Raw genomic sequence first — 10,679 nt, forward strand, 5'->3', positions numbered from 1 at the left:
CACGTCACAGGACTGATTGCAGCTGATGTTGGCCTGTTTCTTCTGTGGTTACCTCGAGTGTTTTTCAATTTTTTTGTGCAGCCAAGCCAATTCGAGCCGGCCAGCCCCATGTCCCTGTGGGTGCTGCAATCCGAGGTGGTGGCATGGTCTACCAGCCGCCAAATGCAGCTGCGGAAAAGGCTTAGGTATGTAAGTCCACGGTGTGTCTGGCAAGCCAGTGTACCATATTTTTCTGTGTATAACCTGCACCCTCAATTACAACAGCCTAGAAAGAAAAACCAAATCCACGTGCGTAACCCATGAAAATAACTGCATACATCGCTCATATTTTTGCAAAGTAAGTTTGCATTCGCATGTGCACGACTCACCCATGTTGTATCTTCGACCAGCGACACCGTCCCCTCCCCCCCCTCCCCCCCTACACCTTCAGCGATGCTGATAAAGCTGGAATCACACGGTGGACGTGATAGTGGACAAATAAGTCACGTGACATGTGACGTGAATCGGATAACTTTGCAGCTAGCATTCACACGACAGAGGATGACAGTGCGGACGGAGCCACCTTCACATTGGCAATGGCAACAGAGCAAAGCGACCGAGCTGAAAATTTCAGCGGTGATGTGACTCTCACTGTATCGCAACGCACAAGGCGTGGACCAAGAAAACACTGCAGGAACAGAGTTTTCTGGTGCCGTGTGCACTAGTCGCCAACTACTAAACGCAAAATGCTAACCCGTTAAGAGGAGGAGAATGGGCCACTGTGAAGGAAAGAGAAGGAAGCTTCAACACTCTGGGGTGTGGAGAGGGTGGGGTTCCCTAGGAGGTAGCGAAACTTTGAGTGGTGTAGACCTTTGCTGTGAAGCCACACCTCAAGACGAAATTCGCATATAACCTGCACTCAAACTTTACTGTTAAATGTTCTGAAATTTTGGTACAGGTTACACACACGAAAATACACTGTGTTGGGAATCATGCAATTGCAAAGGTCATTTGGTATTGCACACATTCCTTTTTCGGATTGTCTAGATTTCAAGCATTTGTTTTAATGAATTTACAAGTATAGGAATAAAGTCTTTTGCACATGGCAGATAGTGAGTTGACTTTGCTGAGAAGGTTAAAAGACGAAAACAAAATTCTTTCTCTTATGTTACCAGATGTTACCTATTTTTATCATATTCTGGGCTGGGTTAATGTAACCATTCTATTCCAATGCTGTTCTTTTTCCCAATTAGTTGGTAGTCTGCGTAGCACTCCAACCATATTACCACTAGAATCAACCAGCCGTGAACAGCAGATAAAAAAGTATCCAGTGGAGGAAGCCCTTACATTATACTAGCACTGTAACAAGCTGGAGCTTTTTCAATCGAGCATTCTGTTCGTGTAGGTTGCAGTAAACTTGTGAGAAATCAATTTCTTATAATATGTGATTGTGGATGATTTAAAGGGACACTAAAGGCAACTATGTAGTGAAGCTGAACTGATTAATATTCAAGAACATCTAAGGCGCCAGTATTATTGAGAAGAGAGCTTTAGCAAGCAAGAAATTTAGGTAATGCAAGACTCTATTTGAGACTCTATCGGGACATTCTAAGACCAGCCCAAGGGCGTCATATCTCCTCATTGTAATTATGTCACTAGTATTCAGCCACTGATATTAAAACGATTGTTGCATTAGATTACAAGGTGGAAGAAAATGCTATTTGTATACTTCTATTCGATTCTTAAAAATAAAAAACTCATTGACATTACCATTGGCAACAACGCGGCATGTGGTCAAAAGGTTTAGTTTTCGATCAATCCTGCGCTGTCCGTGCTGTCGTATTTTGGTTGGTAGTTTCTCTATGGCATAGAGCTGCACTTGTTTTGCTGGCTCACGGAGCTCACACTGGCTTGCGAAGCACACAATATTCAAGCAACAGCAACAGAACGCCGTTGCATCTTGCTGTGGGATAACTACATAGATGGATGCAACATCACAAATTAAAGTAGCGACAAACTTCCAGTGTTGTCTGAATCAATACAATCGTAAACCCATAAAATCTCAAGTGTGCTGCAAAGCCAACGTTTTAACCACAGGGCACTAGGTTTAGCTTTAATATGTCGTCATTGCCAGTACAAGCATTCCATGTCACCACTGGCAATTGCTGTGGCGCCATCTTAAAGCTAGAAATCGAAACACTTCTGTGACTCCGTGGCCTCCGAGATTGTGCTCACGCGACAATCTTGGCGATGTACTTAGTGTGAGATGAAATGAAGCGAAGGCTCATTTTACTGGTTATTTCTTGCTTTCATTGAGGAGAGCAAATAGCAAAAGCGAATTCGGATTGAAGCGGGCGCACTGGTTGCTGTCATGTTACGTGATCACGAAGTAGCAGGTGGGTTACCACATGGACTTCTGTACGACAAGCGATATTTCTGCAAGCAGCAAGAAATGCTGTGTCCGTGTGATGTCTTGGAATGCTGTCAGCTGTGTCCTCGCTTGGTTTCTGTCGATGTTGTCACGTTTTAGGCAAAACAGCATGGCGCCAGCTGTTGGGCACTGTTTGGCTCTGTCACGACAGTAAAGGGCGGTGATGACGTATGCTACGTCTCAACTCTTCACTCGTGGCTAACTATGGCAAACCAGTCTAAAACTTAAATATAGGTTGTGTGAATGTGATTACATTTGTAAAGAAATGATTATGTTGCTTTATCTACGTTTTCAACAAAAAAACATGTTTAAACTGCACATGTATTTTATTTGTCTTTTGTTGCTTTATTGTCACCTAAACACTTATTTGCTTGTTTTTTTCTCAAAATAACTCGCTCTAAATAATCTAAACCTGCAATAAAGAAATGTGACCCTGGTGAGAAGCTTTTCTGAAGGTCTGTGTCCCTTAAAAGAATGTTCAGTTCAGAGGAATCTAAGAAAATCGCAAAGATCTCTGATGTCCTATATGTGCCTACCGTCCCCTCCTTAACCCTTTCGCTGTCGGACCTTTCTGGCCGTGACGTACCCCCAGTGTCGGCTTGGTTTCAGGGTACGAGCATAACAGGGAATGAACATACAATTTATTTTTGATTATGATTGGTATACAACTGTTGTTAGTAAACATAATCATCATCATCAGCCTGACTATGACATCCATTCAACATCCGAATCTGACAATGCGGAATTCACCTCTTCCTCGCATGAGACGCTGTCCGAGTCCGAATCCGAGCTCGGCTCTTATTCTGAATCAGAAGAGCCACTGCTCCAATGAGCAGACGAAGGTCCCACGCGCTTAGCCATCCGAAAGTAACTGTGCGCAGGGAGGATGCGCTTTCAGTCGCCCGCGCAACGGAGAGAAATGGGACGTTGTGTGATCAAGAAGACAGAGGGAGATGGAAAAATGCTAAAACAAAGTTCAAAGGGCTTTACGTTTACTACTGCAAGTCAGAAGCGAGGGTGCGGTGAGAGAGCGAAAGCAGCATTCGAGTCGCTCTTTTCAGAGAGGCAACGGCGTGTGCGCCTGAACTTGACGCGCCATAGCAGACACACCAACAGAAGAAAAATAAAAACCTTCAAACCAGCGGAGATGGCAGAACAACCCTTGAACCCATAACCACACACGCGCGACGCATGATTGAGCGAACGCGGAGCCACCGCGCCGCTCAGCAAAGAGAGAGGGGCGAGTGGCAGTCGCATCGTACTCTTGAATACATGTACCAACACAGTGCGGGGCGAAAATACTAACTTGTAGAAAGATTCAACAGATGACGTGGCCAGTCCAGGAGCGCCAGCTTTGCACTCGGGCACGAAATTTTGAACACACGATAGAGAACGTACCGGTACGTCAGTGACACTGTGGGGGGAAAGCGCGAAGACGTACCGGTACGTCCGTGACAGCGAAAGGGTTAAAGCAGTGTAATTTGAATGGTTTTTCCAGACAAACCATACTTGATCCCTTGACAGAGAGAAATAACTTTAATGAAAACAAAAAAAGTCAACACCGGGGAGCTGGGGCTCCCGTTCTGAGGAGGGACCCTCAGTCCAGGGCTCCTGCGCCTTGGCTGTCTTCCAGACCCACCGCACCAGGTCTTGCTGGTTGTGCAGATGTAAGCTGTACAGTACGGCTTCCCACTTTAATACAAGAGGGATACCTGTACTGTGACCAAAAGTGGCTCAAGAAAAAGAAGTGGTATCATAGAGCACTTAATGACAGAAATGTGGCACACGTTCAGAATTCTGTCTTCTGATTTCAAGCGTGGATGAAGCTGTTTGCTATAGAGAACTATTTTGCAAGATGTGAGCAACTAATGGTAATGGACCTCTTTTGTGGAGCTCTCATTAGGTTTCCGTGTTCGATTGATCTTATGCATACTTTCGCTCAATTTTAAGAATGCTTCTTATGTGTATCTGTAACCATGAATGTGACTTGGCTTATCTGTGTTTGGTAAATTTCAAACACTTCCAACTTTTCATGGTTGACTTGAAAGTTTGTGGTCTCAAGACATTTGAATTTAAGCGAAATGATCATATTCAACATTATAGCACTTTACTACGATAGTGTGAAATTGAGCAAGTTGGCTGAGCATAAACGGTCAGAGTTGCAGTGCTAGCTACTGGACCGCACAAAGTTGTTCACCCATTGCAGTGGCTATGAGGTCATGTGCCTGAGCACAAGGTCGTGGGTTCGATTCCCAACTGTCATGCCTGTAAAGAAACCTAGGTGATTGAAATGAATCCATAGTCCTGCACTTACAGTGTCCCTCATAGCTCACTGTGAAGTTTCAGGATGTTAAAGAGTGCATTAGGCCCTTTTTTTCATTTTAAAGCTAGCTTTCTTGCGAGGCAGTTTGCCCAGCTCATGGCGGTGCAGTCACTTTGGCCAAAGGAGTGTACACGCACAGTTTGCTTGCACATTGGAACCCCGAAAATACGATTTTCTCGTGACTTTGTTTTGCCGCCTACCATTTGAGCCCAAACTTGTTTGCTTTCTGCAGTATTGTAGCTTTGTTCCCCAGGATCGTATAAAGCAAAAGGTATCTTCAGGTATCGGGCCAATGCTAGCTTTTGGATATCATTGAGGGGGCTTTTCCACCCCCTCAATGATATCCAGCTTATTTGTTGAGCGACAGAACTGTTCGCTTTTGGGACATCACGCAGTGCCATTGTTCGACACGACCCAAAACTTCTTAACTGAATGCTTTTTACTGCATCATGATGAAGAGCACGTGTGAAAACCTAAGCCTCTTGGCACAACCTTGTTGGCGATCTGCTGCTGTGAGAATGGGAACTTAGAAAGAGAAACACTTCTCCAGCGCGACGAGAGGCAATACCAACGAGAAAAGAGGGAGAAAGCGATTGTGGAGATGAAAAGGGGCAGTTTCAGCAGAGCGGGTGGCGTGGGTGCCGCTAGGAGGATGGGTAGAGAAATGAACAACAAGACGAGGCAGGGAAGAAAGCTGCAACGGAGTGAACCAATCGAGCAGGGCCAAACGTTCCACATGCAAAGGGGGGCCCCCTCCTTTAGGAGAGACGGCACTAAGAATGAGGCCCGCAGCACTTGCCTTTCATCCGCTGTTCATACCCGCACTTCGCGTGGTTTGTTGTATAATGCAGGTCAGGCATAAAATAGTGTCGGATAACCAAGGTTTTAAATGCATTGCTTCTATGGGGACTTTGCTGGGACTACACTCATTCATCGTAAAACTTGGGTCCTCACAAAACCAGGGGACCTGGTTACTATTGTATGTTATGATGTGGGAACTGTAGATGTGGCTCATGTGATGAAACCGTGCACAAGAGACAAGCCCTACAGCATGTGCAGCTAGCCACTGTCTTCATTTGAACCGTGACATGTGCCGCCATTAGCTGAGCAAACGTGCAGTGTAATGAATTGCACTTGCAAATTAGGAAAAGGTTTTGTTTAATGATGTAAAAATGGCTGTCTGTCTTCCTGTGGTCTAGCAGTTAGTGCTGCCTTTCAGAATGTTGAAGCACTTCTTTGTTGCCCACTTATTGCCTTTACAAAAAATGTGCTGGTGATGCTAAGTCATTCTCTTTCTTCTCTTCCTTACTTTTTCCTGTTGCAGATCATGGATACACGAAAACACACAGCCGCGAAGTGCACGCAACTGCAGCTGCCAGCACTCATGAGAGGTCGAGGAGAGAAGGAAGGCGAGAGGAGGAAGGAAGCAGTGAAGACCAACACTGGGCCTTGCTTGTTTGGTGTCTCGTGCCGCGGGGCATCACACGTTCCTTCAGGGTTTACCCACACTTCCTCCCTCCATTGTTCTCTCTGTTATGTCTTTTTGTTTTGTTTTTGCGCCCCACCTTGCCCTCGGGTTTCGATCCTTCGGGAGCTCTGTTGTGCGTGCATTGTCTTTCCAAGCAGCAGCAGCAGCAGACAGCAGTTTGTAGTGCAGCCAACGGCATGCAGCTTCTTTCCAAAGATGGCAGCAATGAAAATGAAAAGCGCTTTAGAGGATCAAACTGCTTTCTGATCTGCACTTCTCATTCTCTCTCTCCCTCTCTCTTTGTCAGACGCCCGCTCTCGTCTCCCTGTGAAACTGGTGATAACTCATGACCATGCACCAAAAATGTTGCTCAGTGCATACGCCTAGTTTTGCCTTGATTGTTGCTTCTTTTTTTTTTCTTTCTTTTTTTATGTGGTAGGGACTGTTGTGATATGGTTTAAGCATTGCATTAAAGGTTCTTCATGCACTTGCAGCTTCTGAAAGACCTTTTTCGATTGTCAATTTCTGTCATAGTTCATCTTTTAATAACGCATGCTCAGCAAATTGCAAATAAAAAAAATCGAAAAAAAAAAAGAAAGCAGGTTGGGTTGGGTGTGTAGACAGTGGACTGTTTTTATGAGAAAGGTACTTGCATGACTCAGCCTTGCAAGTTCATTGAGCATCAATGTGCTCTGTATTTTCTTCTCTCATTGTGTCTTTTACTTGACTGTTCTTTTATGTGGCGATCGTTTGGGTATAAAGTGACTGTGGCAGCAGTGAGCACATACCTTTCAGCCTGTTGAATGGCTGTAACATACTTGTGTATGGGGAAGAGGTCTTGGATCTTTGGTCGGAAGTTACTCATCTCTTGTACACGGCGTGCTCTACAACCTATTGCACGCCAGCAGCCGCGGTCTACATAGGCAGGTGCTAAATGAAATTGACACGGGTGTGTTTCACTGATGGGATTGAACGTGTGTTGTCTGAAGAAGCAGCACTGTTTCTTTTTTTCTTTATTTCCTTTATGTACCTCGTTTACTGTTTCTCATTTTCTCTCTTGCACAGAAGTGTGGTATTCAATTAAGAGTAGGTTCAGAATATGGTGATCACTGGGTTTGTCATGCATGATGGGTGCCCGAGTTTTCTGGTCTTGAAAAGACATCGAAGTGACTATGAAACCATAGTACTATGTGGCATCTGGTCTGCTGCAAAATCTTTTGTCATGCTTAATTTTTCTCCTGTCATAGCCGTGCTCTTGCACCCATCTCGCTTTTATGCCGTCCTGTACTGAGAGTAAAAACATAAGTCCTGTTTGGCTTTTCGTTGACTTTTCTAAGCTCGCCCTTTCACCAGAGTTCTTTCCTCTGTTCGGCATTTTGCTCCTGGGTTTTGATTTTTTGCCGAGGGAGCGTCCACTGTTGCGGTACAGAGGAAATCTGCACCCTGCAGATGCTACCGATCAAGTGTGACGTCAACCTCGTTGAAGAGATCAAACCTGCTCCTATGTGAAGCAGAGTCTCTCTCTCTCTCTCTCTCTCTCTCTCTCTCTCTCTCTCTCTCTCTCTCTCTCTCTCTCTCTCTCTCTCTCTCTCTCTCTCTCTCTCTCTCTCTCTCTCTCTCTCTCTCTTAATGTAGCCCCTGTTCCCAAGGCTCGTTCCTTTTCCCAACTGCTTGTACATACATTGCCAAAGGAATGCTCACACCAGATGTCACATAAGCTGTCTGTTGCTGGGTTCATGGCCTTTCTTTGTACCGAAGCCTTCCAATGTATTTGTCAAGCATCCCAATTACATTTGCCAATTTCCAACGAGACAGCTGTGGGAAGGTGCGAGTTGCCACTTTAAAATTGTTTGCAAACCTCTCTCCAAGCATCTGTCCATGCTCTTGCATTTTAATTTTTCTTGGCGTATTGTTTGCGTTGTTCCTTTTGGAGTGGTTTGTTGGGCCCCTTCCCAAACCGGCCTTCCCATAATCCTTCCCCCAAAATGGAACGATGGCAAAAAGGGAAATGGGAGAGTCGTGCGTATATATTTTTGATGCAGTGCTGCAGGTGACGTCCTTGAGGTTTGTTGTGCCTTTTTCATGACCAACACAAGCAGCGCACAACAGAGAAACATGCACTCGACACATGTGGACACACACAACAGCCACACACAGACAGTCAAACACAAAGCTTGGACATGAAAACAAATCTGGGGTATGAATGCCGTTGTGAGAGAGAGAGCATTGGTGTGATAAGCGTTCTTGGAAGTCCCCTTAGTGCTTTTTTTTTTCTCCACAGTAACTTTTTTTTTTCTTAGTGTGTATCTTGTGTCGTCATCTGGACCAAAAAAAAATAGTAGTCTCTTTTTTTTACCCAATTATTTACTCAATGCCAATAGAGTATGCTTTTCAGCCCTCTGTTGTGATGTTTTCAGGTTGGTAAGGGGTGTCATTTGCTGTTTTTTTGTATATCACCTGCTTTATGGCTGCTGTGAGCATTGCAAGGCAGGAGGGGGGTACAGTTGACTTTGAAACAGCTGCCATAGCAGCTTGCAATAGCGATGACCTCTCCTGACATATTTCCCTTCTTCCTATTTTGTAGCATGTAACAATTATTTATATATAAAGTGTGTTTTGAGGTTATTGTTACAGAGTTAAATAGCTGTACTATTTTTATTGTTTCAGTGGAATGCACTTCTGTTTAAAAAAAAATAGTGTAGTTGCAATCGAAACAGGCCTGGCTTCTCTGCTGCTAGGGGAACTGTGTAGGCTTGAAAATGTATTTTTTCATTCATTTCTTGGACATACGACCTCTGGGCTGATTGTTGCTTTTCATTTTTCTTAACTTGTGTGATTTCACGTTTACTTTTTGTCTCCAAAAATAAGCACTTTATTTGGTGCATGTAATAGGTGGTACGTACGTTGCCTCCTCTGGAAATGTAGGCTCATTGTCAGCATCTTGCGCAGCATCATGGTGGGCTAGTGCAATTAGTGCATGCTAAACACACACACACACACACTGGGGCTTTTGTGAGGCGGTTTGCTTGTAATGTTTCTTGCAGGCGGGGTTGCATCCGCACCTAAACCACCTTTTATCTCCTTTTTATTGCGTTTTTGCAATGTGTCCACGGGAAGTCAAGCATTAAAGTAATTTATGAAAAAAAATGTACTGTATGTGGCTTAATAAAAGTTTGTTTTCTGGTGGTAATTTGGTGCATGTGTGTGCTTGTATAGTGTTTTCTCTCTGTTCGTTTTGCAGTCAAGGAAGACTTAGCATTTGAAGACATGTAAGCTTGTGTCCATTCAGAGAATTTGTTGTGTAACATGTGTCAAAGCTACTATAGGCTGGCTGTGACAGACAGCATAGAGTATCCATGATTAATTGTGACCACCTGGTGTTTTTTAGCGTGCACCTAAATTTGAGTACACAAGCCCTTTTTTACATTCCATCCACATTGTAAATTCAGCTTTTGTGAGAATTGTGTACCGCATTGTAAGGAAATGGCCAAAGTGAGAATTACTTGTTGCTTGGCACACTTCGCTTTGTGTAATAAGGCAAGGATACTGAAGCTGTGCAGCTGGGCTTAAGGATTCCATAACATATCGCTACTCATATGAAGGTTGTGCTGTGGCACAACCAGAATTTTGCTGTGCCTCTAGGGAGCAGCCACATCTTGCTGGTTGACTGCGGGAACTAGCAGAAAGAATTAAGAACCTCGGTAATGCTTAAGGGCTTTCGCATCGCAAGAAATGGCCAAAAAAATAGATTTTTTGAAGATCTCATTTACAGTTTCTGTAACTATTTTTCTATCTGATTGCGAAATATCATCCCTATAAACCACGTAGAAGCGCTTTAAAAAATTTGTTTTAACAGCCAAGGTGGCGAAAAATTTCACGGAAATCAAGAAAAAACTGCGTTTTTGAAGCCACACTATCGCTGGAACGGTGCAACCGAGCGCCGCCTTCTTGGTCGCGTTGGAAAGCGCATTTCTGTCTTCAAATGTGCCGCTTGAGCATCGCTTGAGCTATCTCCTCCATACAGAAACAAGCACACAAAAAGCAAATGATTGAAGGTCGTGCCGGAGTCTGCGATTGGCCGCGCCCGCCACGTGACTCCAGCGCGGTTCGCCATTGGTGCGGCGCTCGCGTCATCTGCTCGGCTCTTTGCACCTCGCGAGCCTGGAAGTCTGCAAAGTTTGTTCTTTATTCTGTGATCTCCACTCGCCGTACTCTCGACTTGCCAAAACGGGCGCTGGTTCTTCATTCTATGCGGGCGCTACGCGGACATCGCAGTAGCGTCATGTTAGCGTGGCCGATGTTTGTGGACGTTTGTGGACGTCTCAAACCCGCGGCATTCCTACCATCGGAGACGCGGACTTCGCAACCAAGATTCGCGCGCGGAATCCTCGGACGTGTGGCTAGGCCTTTCAGCACTCAGTGTTTCGGAATTCGTGACCAAGCACATGATACATCACGCACGCAATCCTCGCACCGCG

General features: G+C 44.8%; 1 protein-coding gene across 1 annotated transcript in view; it reads left to right on the forward strand.

Annotated features, from left to right (window-relative positions):
- The window catches only part of LOC142572666 (kinesin heavy chain-like), a 164,619-nt gene extending 155,228 nt beyond the window's left edge, over positions 1-9,391 (forward strand). Inside the window, exons 19-20 of the mRNA XM_075681949.1 lie at positions 82-185; positions 6,058-9,391. Of these exons, the coding sequence (XP_075538064.1) occupies positions 82-185 (104 nt within the window). The 3' untranslated portion in view covers positions 6,058-9,391. The remainder of the gene's footprint in view (positions 1-81; positions 186-6,057) is intronic.
- Positions 9,392-10,679: the final 1,288 nt, after the last annotated feature.

Source organism: Dermacentor variabilis, chromosome 2 (assembly GCF_050947875.1).
Source record: "Dermacentor variabilis isolate Ectoservices chromosome 2, ASM5094787v1, whole genome shotgun sequence".
NCBI lineage: Eukaryota > Metazoa > Arthropoda > Arachnida > Ixodida > Ixodidae > Dermacentor > Dermacentor variabilis.